Source organism: Odocoileus virginianus, unplaced genomic scaffold, assembly GCF_023699985.2.
Source record: "Odocoileus virginianus isolate 20LAN1187 ecotype Illinois unplaced genomic scaffold, Ovbor_1.2 Unplaced_Contig_17, whole genome shotgun sequence".
NCBI classification, from domain to species: Eukaryota; Metazoa; Chordata; class Mammalia; order Artiodactyla; family Cervidae; genus Odocoileus; species Odocoileus virginianus.
In genome coordinates this window covers 481,754-507,477 of record NW_027224334.1, presented here as the reverse complement: position 1 = coordinate 507,477, position 25,724 = coordinate 481,754, and the positions used below count along the sequence as shown (strand labels likewise).

The 25,724-nt window shown below is 38.1% G+C and overlaps 1 protein-coding gene across 1 annotated transcript in view; it reads right to left on the bottom strand.

Moving 5' to 3' along the window:
• Positions 1-25,724, bottom strand: part of FRK (fyn related Src family tyrosine kinase) — a 97,351-nt gene that overhangs the window by 38,164 nt on the left and 33,463 nt on the right. Inside the window, exon 2 of the mRNA XM_020894388.2 lies at positions 1,034-1,155. Within this exon, the coding sequence (XP_020750047.1) occupies positions 1,034-1,155 (122 nt within the window). The remainder of the gene's footprint in view (positions 1-1,033; positions 1,156-25,724) is intronic.

The window sequence follows — 25,724 nt, the reverse complement described above, 5'->3', positions numbered from 1 at the left end:
CTCCTTCTGGCAAATGAGAAAATTTCCCTTTCAGCAGAACATAAAGGTCTACATTTACTTGCCCCCCCCCCCCCCCCAGTGAATACACAGCAATCAGATAATTTGTTTGCAAGACTCTAAATGGTTTGACTTCATTGAAAAGGAATTTATAATGATATGCTGGTCTCCAAGTAGAGCCTACAAAGCTTCCTAAATCCATAGGCAAGCACTAGAGTATTCTCAGCACATAACAGCCAATATCCTTGTAATTTTATTCTAAGCCTACAAAGCTGTTTTGTTCCATAATATTCTACTTAGAAAGTGTTCAGAACAGTCACTGTAGCCTGGGAATTATTTAAAGATATGACTCAAGTAATCCTACTTTTCCTGTGTTTTCCTCATGGAAATATTCTTCTTCTATATTTTTAATGCTAGGATCTAAAACATTTAATCTAGCTTTTGGCTGATGACTACCTAATATATAAGCACCTGTAATGCTTAAGATAACTCTGAGGTCCCCTATGTTTCTTGTCTTCTAGGATATTATAAAGTAAACACATACTTGACTCTTAGCCAGAAAACTACATTTGACCAAATGTTACATGTCATGGGTTAATTAAGTGCATTGGCATTCAGAATTTCAATTCACTTTCTATTTACCAGGCAAATACAAATGAAATGTAAAAAAAAAAAAAAAAAAGGTATTATGACAAGATCAGTTCTGACAAGTTTAGACTCTGCTTCTTGCTTATCATTTCTCTAGGATAGGCTAGTAGATTATGCAAAAGTGCAAAAACACAGGCAGATCCATATAGTTTTCATTTCATACTTAGAGAGTATATATTTGAAACTATTTATAGATACTACTAACCATAGATAGAAATTTTTTTTTTGCTAATTTTTATATTACTCGGGTGGTTCAGTACATTTATTGTTGGTACTATTCTGAAGATAAAGAAGGCAAACTTAAAATGAACATGTCCATGTTCACACAGAAGGACATGACTACAGACTCTCAAATCCATACTTAAATCACATAAAACAACTCCCATACCTGAAAGGGCGAAATCGCCTTTCTGACTTTCACTTTCTCTGATTAGAAAAGCTCCTGTCTGATTTTCTGAATATAATAGTTGTTTTTCAGCATCTGTTCTCTTGATTGCTCCAAAGAACCACCTAAAAAGAGAGAGAGAGATAAACTTTAATTAACCAATCAACATTCATTTTTTTTAAGGAGGAAGAAGTTTGGCAAGAAAGTATTTCAATACCACAGAGGCTTGATACTCTTCAGTGAAACTATAACAGGTATAAAGAGTAGTTGTGGATACTTGACATGATTCTTCTGGATGTCTTCAATCCTCATCAGGAGTCTTTGATACATTACAAATAGGAATTTGGGTGATGTCCGCTACGACATCCCTTCTCACACGTGCATTCTGTCTGAGAAATCCTGTATTCACTTTCTGTCAAATGCAAAGCTTCCAAGGTGGGCTTACCACCACATGGTTAAGCCTGACATGCTTCATGCTCCATGCTCCAAAATTGCTCATCATCAGTATCAGACCACTAACTCTCCTAACACCTGTAGGTGTTAGGAGGCAAACATTCCAATCCAGGGATTCATATATTTCACATCAAACTATGAACAGTCAAAAATGTAGTTCTTTGAGCTTTTCTTCTTCTTCTTTTTATTATTCCTTTTTGCAGCACACAGGGTTAGCTGTCCATAGCATGTGGGGTGTAGGATTTTAGTTCCCCAACCAGGGATCAAACCCATGTCCCCTCCATTGCAAGGCAAGATTCTTAAACACTGGACCACTAGGGAAGCCCTTCTCTGGGCTTTAATTTCGACCTTTCCCCATCTCCATCGCTGTCAACTCCTCCAGTAATGTGAGATGATTTCACATGTTTAGAAGGAAGTTTTCATCCATGGAGTGAGTAAGTGAAAGTCACTCAGTCGTGTCTGACCCTTTGCAACCCATGGACTATCCATGGAGTCCTCCAGGCCAGAATACTGGAGTGGGTAGCCTTTCCCTTCTCCAGGGGATCTTCCCAACCCCAGGGATTGAACCCAGGTCTCCCACATTGTGGGTGGATTCTTTACCAGCTGAGCCACAAGGGAAGCCCAAGAATACTGGAGTGGGTAGCCTATCCTTTCTCCAGCAGATCTTCTCCACCCAGGAATTGAACTGGGGTCTCCTGCATTGCAGGTGGATTCTTTACCAACTGAGCTATCAAGGAAGCTCCTTTATCCATGGAAAGATTATATGAAAAAGATACTTCTGCCTGGGTAGTATCTTCTCAGTGTCCCCTCCACTTCTTATCTTTATCCTCTTATCCATAACATTCCAGAACTACAAGAGTCAATAAATGTGACTGTGATGAACTCCAACAAAGAATTATGGATATTAATATCTGAGCCAGTTTAAAAACTATGTCAAGTCAGTAGACACCAATATGATAAAGAGGAAACTGAAATAGCCAGCTTTTCATGTATAAACTTTCACTATGGGGTTATAATTTTGATCTTTATCATTAAAGATTTTAGGTAAAACATTTATCTTTCCAGGTTATCATCTTTTAAAATATAAGCACTCAAAAAGAAATGTAGGCTTGAGGGAAAAGATACAAGCTGAGTGAGGAACTGCAGGCTGGAAGAGGCCCTCAAAATTGGCTCCAGTTGTTTGGCGAGGTCATGTGTATCAGGGAGTATGAGTGCATGAAGGGTGATATAATTGAAAGAAGAAGTGGAAGAAGTTGGAAAAAAAAAAAAGACATTAAAATATAATTACCTCCTGACAAAAGTAAGATGTTTGTTTACCATTTTCCTAATGATCAAATTTCAAATTGTATAATATTAACTGTATTAGCTAGGAAATGCCAGAGTATGTTAGAGCAATGAACAACTCCAAAAATCTCAGTGGTTTAGAGACAACAGAGGTTTATTTTGTACTCAGCTGCACATCCACTGAAGCTCATCTGTGCTACATCCATCTCTATGTCTACCAAAGAATTTCCATCTCCATGCTTCCATGACTGGCCAGGAAGGCAGGATTAGAAACTGTGGCAAATCACAGGCTGATTTCTGGAGCATCTATTTAAAGCTTCTGCTCAAGAATGAGCCTATGGACAAATAAGTTGTATGTTCGTGCCTAAATGCAAAGAGAAAATGCAATCCTATGATTTCCTCGAAGGCAGAAAACATGGAAACACTGTATAGACTACACTAATGACTACCACACTGATTCAATAACAGGAACCAAATTAATATCCATAGACTATTGTTTGCCCAATTGAAATTATAAAAGGCTTGAACCTAGACAACATATTAAAAAGCAGAGACATTACTTCGCCAACAAAGGTCCATCTAGTCAAGGCTATGGTTTTTCCAGTAGTCATGTATGGATGTGAGAGTTGGACTGAATATTCATTGGAAGGACTAATGCTGAAACTCCAATACTTTGACCACCTGATGTTAAGAACTGACTCATTTGAAAAGACCGTGATACTGGGAAAGATTGAAGGCAGGAGGAGAAGAGGATGAGATGTTGGATAGCAAAACCAACTCGATGGACATAAATTTGAGCAAGCTCCAGGAGTTGGTGATGGACAGGGAAGCCTGGCGTGCTGCAGTCCATGGGGTCTCAAAGAGTTGGCCACAACTGAGTGACTGAACTGAACTGATTGGAAATGTTCCAAGGTGGTGATGGAATAAATTCATAGAAAAATAGAAATTTATGTTTTCCATCACTGCATAAATAAGTAAATAGAATAATGGAACATAATTAAAAACACAAACAGAACCAAACATATAAATTGGTGACAAAAGTATAGATTAGTCAATAAATGATGCTGGTACCATTCATAATCCATATGAAAATATTAATTGATGCTACTTACAGCATAACAATAATTTTACATAGATTAAAGACCTAATATAAAAAGCAGACTTTAAAACATTCTAAGGATATTGGAGTAGGGAAGTTTTCCTCAACAATACAAAAAGAAAAGAAAGACATATAAGGCTTAAGGGGAAAGACTGATGATATTTCTTGCATCACAATTAAAAGCTAACAACACGAAGATCGCCATGAAATAAATTTTAAATATAAGCCACAGACCTGGAAAAGGTACTTGCACAGCATATAACCAAGAATAGGATTACTATTCAGATTATATAGAGATCTATATTCACTAAAAAAATAAATAAGTCACAGTATATACTATGACAAAAATTGACATAGTATATACTTGATAGCTGGCAGAAAAGAAAACCTAATAACCAGTTAAAAAAAAAAAAAAAAAAAGAAGTATAGCTTTTATCTATTGCCAGTAACTATGAATATTAAGAATATTTAAATATAAAAATGAAATGTGATTTCACTTTTCAGGCTGGACAAAATTTAAAACTTTCACATTCAGACATTGGGGAAAATATGAAACAAGAACCTTTATACAATACTAATACTAGTGGCAAGGTAATTGGTACAATTCATTCAGAGAGCATTTGGCAATACCTGGTAAAACTGAATATTTGTATACTACTTAATTTCATTTCTAGGTTGTATACTCTATGTGCTCAAGGAAATATACCACAAAAACATTTACTAAAGAATTCTCACACTGAAAACTGGAAACAACCTAAATGTTCACTTCAGGGGAATTGATAACTAAACTTAATTATGCACAAAAATGGATTACTATGTCAGAGTTAAAGCAAATATATTGTTGAGGGACAAAAGGAAATTCAAGGATGATTCATAACATTATAATGCCATTTATACAAAGTTTAAGCAAACACACTAAAAAAAGACATAGATTTTTATGGATAAATGCCTATTTAGTGAAAGCTAATGTTGAAAATTCTGAAAGATATGGGAATACCAGACCACCTGACCTGCCTCTTGAGAACTCTGCATACAGGTCAGGAAGCAACAGTTAAAACTGCACATGGAACAACAGACTGGTTCCAAATAGGAAAAGGAGTACTGTCAAGGCTGTATGTTGTCACCCTGCTTATTTAACCTATATGCAGAGTACATCAAGAGAAACACTGGGCTGGATAAAGCACAAGCTGGAATCAAGATTACTGGGAGAAATATCAATAACCCCAGATATGCAGATGACACCACCGTTACGGCAGAAAGTGAAGAACTAAAGAGCCTCTTGATGAAAGTGAAAGAAGAGAGTAGGGAAAGAAAAGTGAAAAAAGAGTGAAAAAAGTTGGCTTAAAGCTCAACATTCAGATCTGGTCCCATCCCTTCATGGCAAATAGATGGGGAAATGGTGGAAACAGTGACAGACTTTATTTTGGGGGGTTCCAATGTCACTGCAGATGGTGACTGCAGCCACGAAATTAAAAGACATATACTCCTTGGAAGGAAAGTTATGACCAAGCTAGACAGCATATTAAAAAGCAGAGACATTACTTTGCCAACAAAGGTCCATCTAGTCAAGGCTATGGTTTTTCCAGTGGTCATGTATGGATGTGAGAGTTGGACTATAAAGAAAGCTGAGTGCCGAAGAATTGATGCTTTTGAACTGTGGTGTTGAAGAAGACTCTTGAGAGTCCCTTGGACTGCAAGGAGATCCAACCAGTCCATCCTAAAGGAGATCAGTCCTGAGTGTTCATTGGAAGGACTGATGCTGAAGCTGAAACTCCAATACTTTGGCCACCTGATGCAAAGAACTGACTCATTTGAAAAGACCCTGATGCTGGGAAAGATTGAAGGCAAGAGGAGAAGGGGACGACAGAGGGTGAGATGGTTGGATGGCATCACTGACTCAATGGACATGAGTCTGAGCAAGCTCTGGGAGTTGGCAATGGACAGGGATCCCGGGCGTACTGCAGTCCATGGGGTCACAAAGTGTTGGACATGACTGAGTGACTGAACTGAACTGATAGTTAAAGTACTCAGGCAATTTCTTTTTAGACTCCATTTCCAGCAATGGCAAAATTTCTTCAGACAAATATTTCAAGCAAAGAAGCAACATGGATCAAATATACTGATCAATCCCATACATTTTCCTGATTTCTAGTGCATTAATTATCCAGCAACATTAAAATGTTTGGTCCAAATGTAAATATGTAAACTTCTATAAGAATTATAATTTATCTTGCAGATTAAATTCTTAGAAGTACAACTATTTCTCCTATATCTCACTTTTCTAAAGAATAAACACTCCATTCTGTAAGCTTTACATACAAACATTACATTTGTATTTTGGATAATCAAGTTTATAAAATGACGTGTTTTCTCTGCCCAATATACATATAAGCAAACAATTCTGTAAACCAAATGGTTAAAGATACAGTCAATTTACTACACTTGAAGAGAGGAACTTCTATCTCACCCATTCTGGACTCTTGGACAATCACTTTACAAGGCAAATCACACCAGTAAAAAAATCGATGATAATAACAATGAAATACATGAAACTATTGGTTTGGCCAAAAAGTTCGTTCAGGTCTTCCCATACCATCTTGTGGAAAAAACCGAACAATCTTTTCGACCATCCCAATATTTAACTGGATGTATCAGCTCACTTAATATCTGGAATTTGACTTGGCTGAGCTACCATCAAGAAGTGAAGAAAATAGGGCTTCCCTGTTGGATCAAAAGAATTTGCCTTGCAATGCAAGGGACACCAGTTTGATCCCTGGCCTGGAAAGATCACATGTGTAATGAAGCAACTAAGCCTGTGTACCACAGCTACTGAAGCTGTTCCCTAAAGCCTGGGAGCCTCAACTACTGCGCTCACGCGCTGCAACTACTGAAGCCCACGCGCTCCAGAGCCCGCGCTCCCCAAGAGAAGCCAGTGCAATGGGAAACCACAGGCAGAGAGTAGCCCCCACTCCTCACAGCTAGAGAAAGCCTCTGTGCAGCAATGAAGACCCACCACAGCCAAAAAGCAAATAAATATTTTAAATAACTGAAGAAGATGAATAAAAATAGGTTTCTGGATGCAGTGGCATTATAATGCCATCTTTCATACTCAAAGATGATGCATCTGCTATAGATTGTGATCACTAGAGCGTATGCTGTTGCATAGACTAATGGGCACTCGATAGTTCGTTCCACCCTCTGCACATGTGAAAATTGTTCCTTAATTTGTGGCCTGAGCCTCGGGCAGAACTGTCATTCTCCTCAGTTCTGCCTTCAGAGCCCTTGCTGGCCGCATTCTGGAAGAGTACATCCACCACGGCCATTTGCGTGCTCTCTGTAAGCTGTAGTTCTTATGTGCAGCAAACAGTGAATGCCAAGAAATCAAGAAATCCTAAGAGGTTATAAAACATCAAAGAAGAGTCTTATAGAGCATGATCCTCAAAATGTGGGTCAGCATCGCATGGACACTTGGAAATTTGTAGGCTTTACGTCATACCTACTGAATCAGAAACTCTGAAGGTGAGGCCCGGCAACCTGGGTTTTAATGACTTGTCCCCCAGTAAATCTGATACACACCAAAGACTGAGAACTACTGCGGTACAGAAACAGTGAAGAGAAATTTAGAAATTTAGAAATTTACCTAAGACATCTGAGAACAAGTTAGATTTGGCACTTAGATGTGAACAAATATCCAATAAAATGACACTACACACACTCACACATATACATTTTATTGATATTTAATGAAAATAAACTTTATTACTATGCCTTATCCACCATGAAAGAGACCTTGATTAAGACTAACCAAAAAGAAGAGGAGCTCCATGCTAACTTATAACCTTGGAGAGGGGGGACCGGGATGGGGAATACATGTAAATCCATGGCTAATTCAATGTATGACAAAAACCACTGCAATGCTGTAAAGTAATTAGCCTCCAACTAATAAAAATAAATGGGAAAAAAAAAATAACCTTGGAGAAAAATGCTTCAATTAGATGAAAATGGAGAAAAAATTATAATTTTTTTAGACAAAAATAATATGTAATTGAAATCTAAGATTTATTTTGCAAACATTTGAGTGTCTATTGTATATAAATTATATAGCCCTGACATAGAAAGATCTGCAAGACATATTGCTGGATACGAAAGGGTAAATTGCAAAGTACTAGGAATATTATAGTTTTATTTATATTCCAAAAGCCAACAAGTCAAAAATTATATGTGCTTACTTCTTTGGAGATTAGGAACAGACAAAAAATTATAACAAAGGACTTTCAATTTTCATTCTGCATTCTTCTCTGTAATTTATATGTTTATAATAAGATGCAGTTATATCATTTCACAATTTATTTACAAAAAATGTTGAAAGAAATAAATCAGGTACATGCTACAAAAAAAACTGCACATTATTAAGATCTGGACTAGAAATTTGGGCAGTTAGAATTGAAAGCTACAAGAAAAATCTCAAAGGAGTATGGAATGAGTGAAAGTGGATGAGCAGTGAAACAGATGGAAGATCAAACATGACACCAGGGTATCAAAACTGTATCACAGAAGGACAACGTACTCAGCAACACATCAGAAGGCAGAGTGCAATGAGAAGTAAGAGCTACCACATCTCACTGGGAAGTTATGCCTGTATTTCCTCATTTGTACATGGGAATTATAATCATTACCCTGCAGTCTTGTTTTGAGATTAAGGAAAATCACATGTGTAAAGTGATCAATGCCTGGCCAAACTCACACTTAATAAATAGCACTTACTTTAAGAGAACTGATTGAAGGGACAAGTTATATATTTGTTTTTAGACATGGTGGCTTGGGGGAAATGATAGAACACAAGTGAATACGTGAACCTGATCTTAGGTCTCTGTCTGAACTGACTTCTCTGTCCTGCCTGTCTAGTCTTGACTAGGCCATGCCGCCACGAGGTGGCAGTAGTCCATTTTACTAATCCAAAAAAGCGAACTACAGCAGTCAGTTCAGTGCAGTTCTGTCCCTCCGTCCGTCTGACTCTTTCCAACCCCATGGACTGCAGCACACCAGGCTTTCCTGTCCATCACCGACTCCCGGAGCTTGCTCAAACTTCATGTCCATCGAGTCGGTGATGCCATCCAACCATCTCATCCTCTGTTGTCCCCTTCTCCTCCTGCCTTCAATCTTTCCCAGCATTCAGGGTCTTTTCCAATGAGTCAGTTCTTCACATCAGGTGGCCAAAGTATTGGAGCTTCAGCTTCAGCATCAGTCCTTCCAATGAATATTCAGCACTGATTTCCTTTAGGATTGACTGGTTGGATCTCCTTGCAGTCCAAAGGACTCTCAAGAGTCTTCTCCAACACCAACTCCAACACCAACACAGTTCAAAAGCATCAATTCTTCGGTGCTCAGCCTTCTTTATGGTCCAACTCTCACATCCATACATGACTACTGGAAAAACCATAGCTTTGACTAGATGGACCTTTGTTGGCAAAGTAATGTCTCTGCTTTTTAATATGCTATCTAGGTTTGTCAAAGCTTTTCTTCCAAGGAGCAAGCGTCTTTTAATTTCAAGGCTGCCATCACTATCTGCAGTGATTTTGGAGGCTAAGAAAATAAAGTTTCTCACTGTTTCCACTGTTTCCCCATCTATTTGCCATGAAGTGATGGAACCAGATGCCATGATCTTAGTTTTTTTTAAATGCTGAGTTTTAGGCAAACTTTTTCACTCTCTTCTTTCACTTTCATCAAGAGGCTCTTTAGTTCTTCACTTTCTGTCATAAGGGTAGTGTCATCTGCATATCTGAGGTTATTGATATTTCTCCCAGAAATCTTGATTCCAGCTTGTGATTCATCCAGTCTGGCATTTTGCATGATGTACTCTGCATATAAGTTAAATAAGCAGGGTGACAATATACAACCTTGACGTACTCCTTTCCCAATTTGGAACCAGTCTATTAGTCCATGTCCAGTTCTAACTGTAGCTTCTTGACCTAACAGATTTCTCAGGAGGAAGGTAAAGTGGTCTGGTATTCCCATCTCTTGAAGAATTTTCCACAGTTTGTTGTGATCCACACAGTCAAAGGCTTTAGTGTAGTCAATGAAGCAGAAGTAGATGTTTTTCTGGAATTCTCTTGCTTTTTCTATGATCCAACGGATGTTGGCAATTTGATCTCTGGTTCCTCTGTCTTTTCTAAATCCAGCTTGAACATCTGGAAGTTCTTGGTTCACATACTGTTGAAGCCTCACTTGGAGAATTTTGAGCATTACTTTGCTAGCATGTGAGATGACTGCAATTGTGTGGTAGTTTGAACAACTAAGACGGCTAGACTTAAACTCTAAAGATGGCTAGCTAGACTCTAAAAAAAAAATAGATCTCTAATACCAATACTTGCATCCTCCCCAAAAATAGCAAAAAAGAAAGTGGGTAGATCGACTTGGCATAGCCACCCATGGGAAAGTTCCCGGGGATGAGTCCCCTGGTGGAAGGCAGGTTAGGGGTGTTTTTATTGCTGTCATCACAGTAACACAGGTTATTATGGATAAAAAACTACCTATTGTCCCCACCAGTGTGGTCTGGGAGAATCAGCGAGACTAACATTTTTGCAAAATACCTACAGTTTACAGGGTACATTCATAATCACATTTAGCCATTTATGGTACCTAAGGCTTGGAATCATGACCCCTTAAGCTATGGGGGTTCTATATGACTTGCCTGCACTAATCTGTGTTTCAGTAACATTTCCAGGAAAGTCTCTATCAAAGTTCCCTATGGTCCAGGTAATTTTCATGTCCTTTCCCTTTTCCTCCCTGGCCCTTCCCTTTGGCTCAGCATGGCTCTTGGCTTGCAGTAATTAGCCCTGTCACTTTTCCCCAATCCCCTATTATGATAAGGACAAAAAGATAATAATAATACTGATCAATGTATTCTCTTTGTTTTCCCTCCTTTCCATTTCTGCCACCACAACCTTTGTCCCATGCATCATCACATTTGGACTATGGAAGTGTTTTACTGCTACCTTTAATCTTCATAACTTCTGCTTGCAGATCACACACAAGGAGCCAGGCACTGTGGCTACAAGTTTTATGTGCATCACCTCAGTCTCTATCCCACTTGCTCACCACCACCACTAGATTAATCATCAGGAAACATGATGTACCAGGCTTGGTACACCTCACCAGTACATACACATAAAAAAAGTTTTAAGGGTTCCCTTTGCTCATGGAGTAAAACCTTTATTAACTCACCTCCATGTGGCCACTAGCCATTTCTTCAGCCTTATCTTCCCTATACCAATTCTGCTCCAGCTAAACACATCCTCTTCCCACTATTGGTGGTAGCATCACTTAAAACCTGCCTCCCCAGAATTCCTTCAGTGCTGAGCCACTACTCCTCTGGTTTGGCAAGACGCACACAAAAACTAGTGCTGCAAAGTATTACTTTTTACTTTGAGATTAGTCCCTGTGTTCACCTGAGGCTGCAGACCTCTCTGGCATAAAGACTGAGTCTGACAACACCAGATATGCTTTTTGGAGCATTTAAATAAATACTTGCTGATGAAGCCGTTAACACATTGTATCTCAGTGTGGGCATTTTATATAGTCTTTTGATTTATACTGAATGTTGGACTTAACATAATGCCTGTGTTTCACGTAATCTTTTATTTGTTCTTCCCAAAGAGTGTGGAGGGCAAAGCATTTAAGGAAGAAGCCTTATCTTCTCTGGGCCAGTCACAGCACAGATTCGAATGTTAATTGGCCTCAGACCACAGATCTAACCACTCTTTTCTGCCCAAGGGAACAGTCCTGCATGAATGTAGAGACCAAAAATGAGGCTGACTCTTCTGTCCTCCAAAACACAGGGATATTAGGGCTGCACAGAGGAAAGCATGTGTGATAAAGTGACAATGTCACATTCAGTATCTGAGGTAGGACTTGCAGTCACAGAAAAACCAGGAAATTCCTTGTATGGGTCGTTTGATAAAGCTTTGTTGTTGCTATTGGTCACCTCTGTAGTCATCATGAAAGGGGACTTTTGAAGGAATTTTCTCAGGGAGGAAGTAAGGTTAACTAATTGGTACTTTCCCCACTGAGGAAGGTACAGTACCACGTGTTTATGAAAGCATCTGACTGTAACCTGAATCCACTTCCCTGAGTCTAGTCATCAAAAGTACACAATTCCTCACAAAAGGTTTAAGAAGAATACAACAAAGCTTAGACAAGCAGTCAGTCTCAAGGCACTGCTTTTCCTTCCCAACCATTTCAACAGTGTAAAAGGAAATAAAAGTTAATATTTTTAAAATAAAAAACACAATGTGTACATATATGATGTTCATCAAGCCTGAAATAAACCAACCATTTCAACAGTGTAAAAGGAAATAAAAGTTAATATTTTTAAAATAAAAAACACAATGTGTACATATATGATGTTCATCAAGCCTGAAATAAAAGTGTAAAATTTAACCTATGTACTCTGTTTTGTACATTTGTGATCATGCTTGTCCTAGAAACTAGAGGAATATGGGTTAGAGTTGAAAGCATTAAACATTAAATAGTTTCTATCTTTGTCACATCCAAAGAAAGTAAACTGATTTGGTAATTCCTGGGGAAATGCTCTGCTTCACAAAACACCACACCTGTTCATTCACATTTCTTTCTTACATGAATAAGGTTTGAGGTACTAACATTTCTTTTTAATAGTTATATGGGTCACTAATTTCAGAGTGATTTAGTTTCCTACCCCTCAAAAATAGTTACCTTCCTTCATGAATCATTTTCTTTTTCACTCCAAGACAGAAAACTAAAAGGAACTTTTTAATTCACTTAACTTTATAGAATTTTAATTTCCAGTGTCATGAATGATATTTATCTCAACACACTTCATTTAAACCATTGAGTATTCTTTAAAAAGCAGCAAAATAACTTTTTCTTTGACAACCACCTTCATGGAAAAAAAACAAGACCAAAGGTTTGAGTCTAATCAGTGGATGGTCCCTGTGGGCACCTGCTCTGGATGGGTTCATAAAGCCATTTTCTGGATTTGGCAGGCCAGTCTGAACTTTCTGGATAACAAGTTTCTCATACAAAAAGAAAAAAAGAAGGAGTGTCTATATCCTTTTTATAAATGTCAGAGATTATATTCAAAATATTTTGTGACTGATACAGCACAGGTACCCATTATTAGAATGGGCTTCCCTGGTTGGCTCAGAGGTTAAAGCGTCTGCCTGGAATGCGGGAGACCTGGGTTCGATCCCTGAGTTTGGAAGATCCCCTGGAGAAGGAAATGGCAACCCACTCTAGTACTCTTGCCTGGAGAATCCCATGGAGGGAGGAGCCTGGTAGGCTACAGTCCATGGGGTCTCAAAGAGGTGGACATGACTGAGTGATTATTAGAATAGACACCAGAAAAACCAGAAGCTCATGTTTAACTTTCAACCATGGTACTTATCATTTTAACTCTAAATGATGCACTGTGTCATCTCTCACTTTCATTGAATTCTTTACTCCATATAAAAGATAGGAAACATCTTTAAAGTATCTTTACCTTCTCATTACCATACAGGGTAATATTGATATAATATTCTATATGCTTTATATGCTGAAATATATCAGTTATATTTACTTCATAAGTATATGAAGAACAGATGAAAAAGCAAAAGAGGAAAAGAAGAGTGCATTTCTTTTCCTTTGAGAATCTTAGAGTATCAAGGGAGAGACAAAAGGTCATTTTAACTGAGTAATAACTCAAAGAGAAAGTGATCAAGCAAAAAGAACATTTAATCACCAAGGGATCTCTGTCAGAGATATGAACAACTAACAGTGAGTCAATGATGGAAGCCTTTTTAAAGAAAACACACTTTGAATACAGGTTTGGAAAAGATGAGAAGTCCAAAGAAATGAAGGGCAAGGGCATATGCACAACTGAAGAACCAACAAGGTGTCTGTGAGCAGGTTGGTTTGGTTGGTAACAGTGAGGGGGGAGGGACCATTAAAGGAAGAAGCAAGAAAACCAGTTCTTTGATGTTTACAGGTAATTGCAGGTGGAAACTACTAACTCAATGAGAGAAACAGATCATCAGCAACATTTTAAATAAGACATTCCACTTAAGATTTTAAATGGGAGATAGTATTAAGTTTGAGGCACACCAGCAAAAATGACAGACAATTTTGACTTGCACTTTAAAAATTATTTAATGAACAAATTTAAGAGATGACAATATGGAGTGTGGAAACAAGAAAGATTTCTTCTGTGGGAGGGACACAGAAGAGCTGATCAGAAGTTTAGAGCTAGAAAGACATTTTTATGTGAGTCCATGAGTAAATCTTTGAAATTCACTGTAAATGTGTTTTAATGAGTATGTGCATTTTTCTGGGACATGAATCCATCATTTCTTTAAATTCTCAATGACGCCTATGACAGAAGATACTCATTTTCCTCAGTAAGTTTAAGTGGTTTTTTTCAGGTTCACACAAGAACTGATGACAAAGCTATAACTACAGTCTACCAGCATAAAATTCATCCACTCATTCATTTTTCACTCAACAGTGCAACAAGGATTCATTCAAACACCTACTCTGTGCATGCACAGTTCAGGCTGGTAGAATTACAGCTGAGAATGGAAGGAACAAGAAATCCTGCCTCTGTGGATCTTGCATACTAATGGGGAAGAACAGCAACAAACAAAATACATGAGTAATTATACAGTGTGTTCAAAGGTGATATGTGCAAAAGAGAAAGGAAAAAGAAGCAAAGGAAGGAAGAGGGAGATTGCATTTTTAGAATCACTCTTAGTAGGCAGCAGTATGTGGCAGGTGGAATTCCAGAGGGCTTTGCCTTGTGTTCCTAAACTCAAAGTAATCAAAATAAACAGAGATGTGGAGAAAAACTGAATTGCATCTTTGAGAGGAGTAAACGAGTGAGGATCATAATCTACTCTAGGATTGAAGCCAATATCCAGATTTTTCAACTGCAATTTGGCCAAGATCTGTAGGCAGATTTTTTTTCTAATTAAAGAACAAACAATGCCCATCAACTTCACTCATGTTTTATCAGTGACATTTATGAAAATGCAAAACACCAGGAGCTACAAGTATCCTCCAAGGGCCTCCTGGGAAGCAGTGGCTCTTTAGCCAAAGAAAAGTGAGCAACCTGTTTAACGGGAAGAGTATTGTTTTATGAAAAATAACTATACATAGGATAAAAAATACTATTTCTGATTATAATAGAATAAATAAAGTAGGATTCATTCATAGATATCTCTTAAAGCCATATAAAATCAAACTATTTAAATGAAATTATCTTTCACATTTGGCAAATATAGAATGAAGAACAAAATCTCTGTCTTATCTTAACCCATACATGGCAAAAAGACACACACATATGTGTGGAAATGGATGTGTAAATATGTGTATGTGGGGGCGGGGAATGTGTCTGCAGCTACCATCACAGTTGTGCACTAATTGCACTGAAATTTTAGGGATTTAAATGAAACAGGTGTTCCCAGGCAGACAAGGAGTGAGACAAAGAATTCAGTAAAGGTCAGAAAAAACATTGCTTTTCCTTTTTCTTTCCATAATCTGACCCCGTGCACCCACTAAAATTGGATATAATTAACAATTACCAATAATAACCCTAGCATAAATAACTGAAGCTTATAACCTTCATAAATGCCACCCACTGGACTTTGAAATGCTAGAAGCTGAACAGTCCATAGAGCAGCTGGTTCTCGTCAAAAGGAAAGCCAGAAGCAGTGCCAGAAAACACACCTTTTGCTTTCAGTGTCAACAAGCTATTTGTCAGGAAACAAAAGGAAGGCTCCACCAGCCCTGGGAGATGTTTCTGAACCTGAAAATTGCTTCTCTGCTTGTTTCTGCTTAGAGTTAGAGGAAACGGCATTTGCACGAGTATATTAAAACCTCACTCCTGGGAACTATTAGGAGGAAAGGCCGTCTGAGAGAAGGAAAGCTGTCACTCATCACCCACTCTGCCACACACACACACCAACCAACACCACTCACTTCCTCCAGGGCCTCAGTTTCCCACCCCCTAAGTCTGCATAAGAATGCCAGGCAGCAAGGGTCCCAAGTGAATGCCTCCAGGCCTGAGGTGGAGCTGAGGATGCTGGAAGTTCCCAAGTGGAGCACACAATTCAGAGGCGGGAAGCCAAGTACCCAGGGCCTACAAATTACAGCCTTGTTTAGGTTTTTTTTTTTTTTTTTAGAACAGACTTGTGGATATGGGATGGGGAATTGGGGGACAACAGGGGGGACGAATTGAGAGAGCATCATTGATATGTATCAGTTCAGTTCACTTCAGTCGCTTAGTGGTGTCAGACTTTTTGTGAGCCCAGCACGCCAGGCCTCCCTGTCCATCACCAACTCCTGAGTTTACTCAAACTCATGTCCACTGAGTCAGTGATGCCATCCAACCATCTCATCCTCTGTCATCCCCTTCTCCTCCTGCCTTCAATCTTTCCCAGCATCAGGGTCTTTTCAAATGAGTCAGTTCTTCCCATCAGGTGGCCAAAGTATTGGAGTTTCCTCTTGACATATGCACACATGTGAAATAGGTAGCTAGTGGGAAGCTGCTATGTAGAACAGGGAGTTCAGCTCGGCGCTCAGGTCTGTGATTTGAGGAGACAGCCTTTCTCTTACATCTGTATCTTCGAGCTCAAACCTTTGTTCTCTCTGGCCCACTCTGCCCCATGTTGGACTTCACTCTCTTATTTTCAACCCATCCAACAAGTCATAAATTTAAAAATGTAAAGCAAATACTTAGGGACAATCTAGAATAGAAAGCAAGCTCACACAAACTAGAAATCTCTGTTCTTAAAATTTTAATATCCTTTCCCCTAAAGAGAAAACTTGCCAACATCTTCTTTTCCCTCAGATCCAGGGCCCTACTTTTACATAGTTTTACAATGAAATACCCCTGCTTCTGCAGTCAAGGCAATTTGGTCTGGGCCTCCTTCTGGAGATTCCAACAGACATCAAATTATTCTTTCAGTAAAGGTCCATGCACTCCAGGTCTTGATTCTTATCAACACCAACAGTGAGAGTTTTGAAAATAGAATTTTCTTCAGCACATCAAATCCTTAGGCAAGCAGGTCTCCCACCACTGGCCATATCAGAGCATGGCCACGTAGTTATGCATATTCTTGTGTCAAGGGCAAGGACACACCCAAGCTTAAGGGTGAAGGGACAGAGTTTCTTCCAGTTACAATTATCCTTTAAATAATGCAAGTTTATTAAAATAATGAATTTCTTGAATTAGGTTAAAATATTTGCTCTCTCAAAGTGTCTTAATAAGGGGATACATTCCAATAATACACAATGCAAATATTATTTATAAATAGCATATAAGCTATTTGTATACAAGTTCCCAGGTGGCGTCAGTGTTAAAGAGTCCACCTGTCAAGGTAGGAGATAAAAGAGATGCGGGCTCGATCCCTTGGTCGGGAAGATCCCCTGGAGAAGGAAATAGCAGCCCACTCCAGTATTCTTGCCTGGAAAACTCTATGGACAGAGGAATATGGGCAGGCTATAGTCCATGGAGTCACAGAGTCCAATACCAGTGAGCACGCACACATTGGTAAATTGGTATGTGTTCTAAGAAGCTGAACTATGCCCTGCATGGATGGCCACCTTACTAATTAACCAACTGTAATTCAGTAAGATTTCATTTCATACTTTTCATGATACAAAGACTTTCCCAGCTACTAAAACATTAGTAGCCTGGGATTAATTAAAGAACTCAGTGAAATATATAGTATAGTAAACTCTAACCAGTCAGTTGTGTCCCAAACAAGAGATTTTTTTTTTAATTGGAGGATAATTGCTTACAATGTTGTGCTGGTTTCTGGCATACAACAGTGTGAGTCAGCTGTAAGTATACATATATCCCTCCTCTTGAGCCTCCTTCCCAACCTCCATCCCATCCTCCAAGTTATTATCACAGAACACCAGGTTGAGCTCCCTGTGTTATCCAGCAGCTTTCCACTACCTACTATTTTACATATGGTAATGTATATGTTTTGGTGCTACAAAAAAGAGATTTTTAAACCTTATAGATTTGAAATGACAAATGTCATTCCTGCTGTTGGAATGACAACACAGGACAGGAACACTCAAGAGCTTCAAGATTGGGACTCTCAATAGGCATGAGTTTTTTGCCAGGCTGAGTGATGGTAGATTAATTATATAAGACCCCCTCATTCCCAGTTAATTCCTATTCTTTCTTTGGATTGTAGCTCAAATATCTCAGGTTAGGAAATCCTTGTCTGCAGGCCAGGTGAATAGGCGCACCATGTTCCTTTCCTTGTTGTTTTTTTTTAAAAATATTATTTGATTAATTCTCACTTCCCTACCATACTTGTAAGTGCCAAGAGAGCAAAACCCTATTTTTCTGCTTATCACTCCAATGCTCAGAGCCTACCACAACACCTGGTATTAAGTATACTCTTAGTAAAGACCATGAATGAATGAACAAATGATTATGTCTTATCAAGTTAAAATGAGTCCTATGAAGTTAAAGTTGACCAAATAACTTTTAAAAATAAGACATTAATATAGAGAGAATCGTCTGAAGGTTTGGAACAGAGAACAAAAAAGTAAGTCAGATTTTATCAGTCATTAATATTCTCATAGCCAATCAGATGATCACAGTCCTACAAATAAGGGGACAGTAACAACAATCACCATAAGGATAGCACCTAGGTTTCACTCTACAAGTCACAGTGTCATCATACCTACATCACGGCACTCATTCTCATGGCAAAGCTTGGGGTAGTCAAAGCAGGTGCTTCAATATCCTCATTGTGTGGAGGAGGAAACTACAGCCAAGAGAAACAGCATAACCTGGTCAAGTCATGGAGGTAATAAGCAGTGCCAGAGTGTTGGCAGATGTGCAAAGCACTTCGGTGAAATTTCTCTAACACTGTACAGAATGTGCAGTGAGAAACGTGTCCACAAATCAAAATTTTACTCTACAGAGTGGGTCAGAAATAAAAAGAAATTATTGCATAAAGGAATTAAAAATATTATAAAAAGATATTTTTAAAATTTTACCTAAATTTGTAGAAAACTGCCCCAACCATGTGGTTTTAGTAAAAAAACAGGTTATTTAGGGATACATCCCTTTCATTGTGAGTAGATAATCTCTCTCTCTCTTTTTTTTTTTAATAATCTCTTATGCTATCTTCCAGAGAGAATGCTAAACAGAGGGAACCATCGCATTGGACTATTGTAACAAATCACATATTTTTGTTTTTCATTTTTTACATTTCTCTTCAACTTCACTGATTTTCTACAAAAAAAGAAAATCACATGAGGATATTTACTTTTTATTTTCTTTGACATCCTGCCTAAAAAAAATACTACATACAACACAAAGGACTGTTCAATTTGAATAGTCTAGACTTTCTGTGAATCAACTTATTAAAAATGTTCTCATAGAATAAAAGAATATACCTTTAAAAAGTTAAACACTAATTCCTGTTTGTTGTTCAAAGATCAAAATCATGATCTTTTGCTGCACAAAGACCAAAATTTGAAAATGGAAAGCAAAATAAGATTCAAATAAATATTTAAATAAGCAAAACATCCCTAAAATTATAGATGATATTGCAGATAATGAATTATGAAGCTTAAAGCAGATTTTCTACAATACCAACCAAAAAAATTGATTAGACATCTCAAAAATAAATCTAAACTATTACTTCTCTTTCTATAGAAAACGGTATTATAAAATCATTTTCACATGAAGAGCCAATCAAAGAAAATGAAGTCAAAATATGAAGGAAAAAAATTCATAGAGTAGGCAGTTCATCTAATAAATGTGATGTTATGTTTATTATTTGCCAGCTTCTTTAAATAATTTGCAGTGCTTTAACCTTCTAGATAAATATTCTCCTTCTTACCAAATTTGGTCCACATAGTTTTTAATTCTTTATTTAAAGAGAACCTCCTCCTCTAGACTATGTAAGCAGTAGATTCATGAAACCTAGATCCACCCATGTTCAGAAATATTTTCTTAAAAAAATCTCAATAAGACACAAGCTTCCCATTTCCTTTGGTTTCATACTCATAACAAATTTTTAAGCTTAGTATTATAGCAATTTGCAGACATCTTCCAAAGTAGAAAGAATAGTTTAATAACTTACTTTAGCTTTATCAACATTTTTGAAGTCTTATTTTTTGTAGGACAGGCAAACCTTGGAGATACTGAGCATTCTCGATGGTTCCAGACCATCAAAATAAAGTGATTATCACAATAATAAAGAATCTGCCCGCAATGCAGGAGACCCCAGTTCAATTCCTGGGTTGGGAAGATCCCCTGGAGAAGGGAAAGGCTACCCACTCCAGTATTCTGGCCTGGAGAATTCCATGGACTGTATAGTCCATGGGGTCGCAAAGAGTCAGACACAACTGAGTGACTTTCACTCACTCACTCATCCCAATAATAAATGAATCACATGAATTTTTTAATTTCCCAGGGCATATAAATTTATGTCTACACATACTGTAGCCTATTAAGTATGCGATGGGCTTCCTTAGTGGCTCAGTCGTAAGGACTCCAGCTGCAATGCAGGAGACATGGGTTCGATTCCTGGGTCAGGAAGATCCCTTGGAAAAGGAAATGGCAACCCACTCCAGTATTTCTGCCTGGGAAATCCTTTGGACAGAGAAGCCTGGCAGGCTGCAGCCCATGGGGTCTTGAAAGAGTAGGACATGACTTAGCGACTAAACAACAATAAAGTATGGGATAGCACTGTGCGGAATAATTTAAAAACACTTTATTGCTTTAAAATGGTAACTATCATCTGAGCCTTCAGTGAGTTGTAATCTTTTTGCTGGTGAAAGGTCTTGCCACTTAATGTTGATGGCTGCTGACTCATCAGGGCAGTGGTTACTGAAGGTTGAGACAGTTGTGGCAATTTCTTAAAATAAGACAATAAATTTTGCCACACTGATGGACGACTTCTTTCCTTAAGCCTCCTGAATTAATGTGTGCTAGCTTCAAAGTTTCTTCTGCAGCTTCCTCACCTCTTTAAGCCTTCTAGAAGTGGAGAGAGTTAGCACATTGCTCTGAATTAAGCTTGGGTTTAAGGAAATGTTGTGGCTCGTTTGATCTTCCAACCAGACCACTAGAGCTTTTCCCGTATGAACAGTAAGGCCGTTTTGTTTCCTTATCATTCATGTGCTCACTGAAGCAGTACTTTTAATTTCCTTCAAGAACTTTTTCTTTCTGTTCATAGCTTGGCTAACTGTTTGGCACAAGAAGGCCAGCTTTCAGCTTATCTTGGCTTTCAACATGCCTTCCTCACTAAGCTTAATCATTTCTAGCTTTTTATTTAAAGTGAGAGACATACACCTCTTCCTTTCACTTGAACACTTAGAGGCCACTGTAGGGTTATTAACTGGCCTAACTTCATTATAGCTGTGTTTCAAGGAACAGGGATGTCTGCTGGAAAAGAAGCAGAAAGATGAGGGAAAAGCCCATTGGTGAAGCTGTCAGAACACACCCAACATTTATCAATTAAGTTCTCTGTTTTGTATGTGGTCATGGAGCCCCAAAACAATTACAATACTAACATCAAAGCTCAGTGATCACAGATCAGTATAATAAATATATTAATAAAGTTTGAAATACAGCATGAATTACAAAAATGTGACAAAGACATAGAGTGAACAAAAGGTGTTGAAAAAATGGCCCTAGCAGACTTACTCTAATCTGTGAAAAATGCAATATCTGAGAAATGCAATAAAGCAAAGCAAATTTAAACAAGATATGACTGTATATGGGGCTTCCCTGGTAGCTCAGCTGGTAAAGAATCCGCCTGCAATGCTGGAGACCCTGGTTCAATTCCTGGGTCGGGAAGATCCCCTGGAGAAGGGATAGGCTACCCACTCCAGTGTTTTGGGGCTTCCCTGGTAGCTCAGTGAGTAAAGAATCTGCCTGCAATGCAGGAGACCTGGGTTCAATCCCTGGGTCAGGAAGATCCCCTGGAGGAGGGCATGGCAACCCACTCCAGTATTCTTGCCTGGAGAATCCCATGGACAGAGGAGCCTGGCGGGCTGCAGTCCATGGGGTCACAAAGAGTCAGACACGACTGAGCAACTAAGCACAGCACAGCACATGCCTGTATATATCTAACTGATATGAGTACAAATGGTTTCCAAAATTTGGTGAGAAAATTATAGTGAAAAAAATAACTACAAAAATTTCAATGGTGTTATGTTAGTTTTTAAAAATGATATTTTATGATCCACTAACTTTTAAAATCAGATTCTGCTTGTTCTTTAGAAACTAAACAAGTAGATTTTAAAATGTTTTAAATGTTGAGAATTCTCTAAAATGAAAAACATTACAATAAATATTTACTGAGGCCTAATCAATATGCCAGCAAATTTGGAAAACTCAGCAGTGGCCACAGGACTGGAAAAGGTCAGTTTTCATTCCAATCCCTAAGAAAGGCAATGCCAAAGAATGCTCAAACTACCGCACAATTGCACTCATCTCACACGCTAGTAAAGTAATGCTCAAAATTCTCCAAGCCAGGCTTCAGCAATACGTGAACCGAGAACTTCCAGATGTTCAAGCTGGTTTTAGAAAAGGCAGAGGAACCAGAGATCAAATTGCCAATATCCACTGGATCATCAAAAAAGCAAGAGAGTTCCAGAAAAACATCTATTTCTGCTTTATTGACTACACGAAAGGTTTATTGTGTGGATCACAATAAACTGTGGAAAATTCTGAAAAAGATGGGCATACCAGACCACCTGACCTACCTCTTGAGAAACCTGTATGCAGGTCAGGAAGCAACAGTTAGAACTGGACATGGAACAACAGACTGGTTCCAAATAGGAAAAGGAGTACATCAAGGCTGTATATTGTCACCCTGCTTATTTAAATTATATGCAGAGTACATCATGAGAAACGCTGGGCTGGAAGAAGCACAAGCTGGAATCAAGATTGCCGGGAGAAATATTAATAACCTCAGATATGCAGATGACACCACCCTTATGGCAGAAAGTGAAAAGGAACTAAAAAGCCTCTTGATGAAAGTGAAAGAGGAGAGTGAAAAAGTTGGCTTAAAGCTTAACATTCAGAAAACTAAGATCATGACATCTGGTCCCATCACCTCATGGGAAATAGATGGGGAGACAGTGGAAACAGTGTCAGACTTCATATGTTTTTTGGGCTCCAAAATCACTGTGGATGGTGACTGCAGCCATGAAATTAAAAGACATTTACTCCTTGGAAGGAAAGTTATGACCAACCTAGATAGCATATTAAAAAGCAGAGACATTACTTTGTCAACAAAGGTCTGTCTGGTCAAGGCTATGGTTTTTCCAGTGGTCATGTATGGATGTGAGAGCTGGACTGTGAAGAAAGCTGAGCACCGAAAAATTGATGCTTTTGAACTGTGGTGTTGGAGAAGACTCTTGAGAGTCCCTTGGACTGCAAGGAGATCCAACCAGTCCATCCTGAAGGAGATCAGTCCTGGGTGTTCATTGGAAGGACTGATGCTGAAGCTGAAACTCCAATACTTTGGCCACCTCATGTGAAGAGTTGATTCATTGGAAAAGACCCTGATGCTTGGAGGGATTGGGGGCAGGAGGAGAAGGGGGCAACAGAGGATGAGATGGCTGGATGGCATCACTGACTCGATGGGCATGAGTTTGAGTAAACCTCTGGGAGTTGGTGATGGACAGGGAGGCCTGGCGTGCTGTGATTCATGGGGTAGCAAAGAGTCGGACACGACTGAGCGACTGAACTGAACTGAACTGAACTGAACTCTAAGACTAGGCTTACTTACAAGTTTACATTATAATGGAAAAACATACATGTATACCAATATAAAAAGACAAAAAGTCAAAAAATATATGCTACCTAACCATATCATACATCATTGTGATGTCAGATAATTGGAGAAATACATTTTAAAAGAAATGTATTGTGAGAAAATGCTCCCTAATGTGACATGTATGATCAATACATCAATGGTGCAGACAAAATTTAACATATAATGGCTGATAAGACAGAGACTATGAAAAGAACAAAGACCTATGCAGTATACTTGCTTGAAATACATAACTATATTTCTACTTTCAAATTAAAGTGCTGTTTTTAGGTGTTTGATTTGACAAACAAAAAACAAGGCTTTTCTGCCTTATTATTTCTCTATACCTTATTATTTCTCTATTGTAAATATTCACATCTATTATATGTAGTTAATTAAAATTAAATTTACAGCAATAATTAGGTCACTTGAAAAGAAATCCCTGATAATAAGAATAAGATTACAAAACTGTTTAACAAATTTCCTAAGCATACATATACATATCTCTCTAGTGCTTTTCTGAAATCATACCAAATAGTCCCTTGAAAATAATAGAAAAAAAAAATTAAACCTAAGAGACAGTCAGAAAGAAATAATAAAAACCATGGTGGGAAAAACAAAAAATAGAAAAAATCCACAAGACAAAAATTGATTTTTTGAAAAGATTAATAAAAGGTATAAGCCTCTAGCAATATCAGTCAAGAAAACAATCAAAAACAAATTATCAATATCTATAATTAAAGAAGGAACCACCACAAATTCCCACAGACATTAAAATAACAATAAAGGAATATTGTTAACAACCATATGTCAAAAAATCTGACAATTTGGATGAAATAGACATGTCCCTTGATAAAAAACATCTAACACAACAAACACAAGGAGACATAAAATCTTAATAACCTTATATTCATTAAAGAAATTGTGTTTGTAATTTAAAACCTTCCCACAAAGAAAACTCCCTATCCCCAAGGCTTTACAGGTGAATTCTGTGAAAATTTAAGGAAGAAATAATATCAATCTTATACATAAACCCTTTCAAAAAATACAAGAATATTTTCCAATTTATTTTATACGGTCAGAATTACCTGGTATCAAAATCAAAGACATTTCAAGAAAAGTGTCTCTCATTAGCTCAGATGCAGGACCTTTAAAATATATTGGTAAAATAATTCCAAGAATATATTCATATATATATATATATATATATATATATATACTGATGCTGGGAAAGATTGAGGGCAGGAGGAGAAGGGGACGACAGAGGATGAGATGGTTGGATGGCATCACCGACTCGATGGACATGGGTTTGGGTGGACTCCGGGAGCTGGTGATGGACAGGGAGGCCTGGTGTGCTGCGGTTCATGGGCTCACAAAGTCAAACACGACTGAGCAACTGACTGATAAACTGAACTGATACATAGACTCTGACTTTACCACTGACTTCAATATTAGGTTAGGTTATGTAGTTATGTATAAACCCCATGTGCTAGTAAGATATATCTTACAGAATAAAGATACAAGCAGTTATATTTCTTGTAGGAGGCAAAGTTTATCTCTAGAGCCCAGTCAGTTTAGCTACCTACTAAAATAGAATGTTACTGAACTGAACTGAATTCTTAGAAGAATGTGACAGAATCTAGAGTAGCTACAAGGATGTCCTGTATTCATTCAAAAGTTAGCAGTACTGCAAAGAAACAGGAAAGTATGATTCACACTCAAGGAAAAAAACAATGCAGTCAATAGAAATTAACTCCAAGTAGGCCTAGATACTGGGTTAAAAAAAAATGGGCAAAAAGAACAGACACTTCACAAAAGGAGGTATAAGACTGGCCAACATACACAAGAAAATGTGCTCAACATCATTAGTCATCAAGGAAATGCAAATTTAAACCACAGTGAGTGGGACTTCCCTGTAGCTCAGACTGTAAAGAGTCTGCCTGCAATGCAGGAGACCCAGGTTTGATCCCTGGGTAGGGAAGATCAAAAAGGGAATGGCAACCCACTCCAGTATTCTTGCCTGAAGAATTCTGTGGAC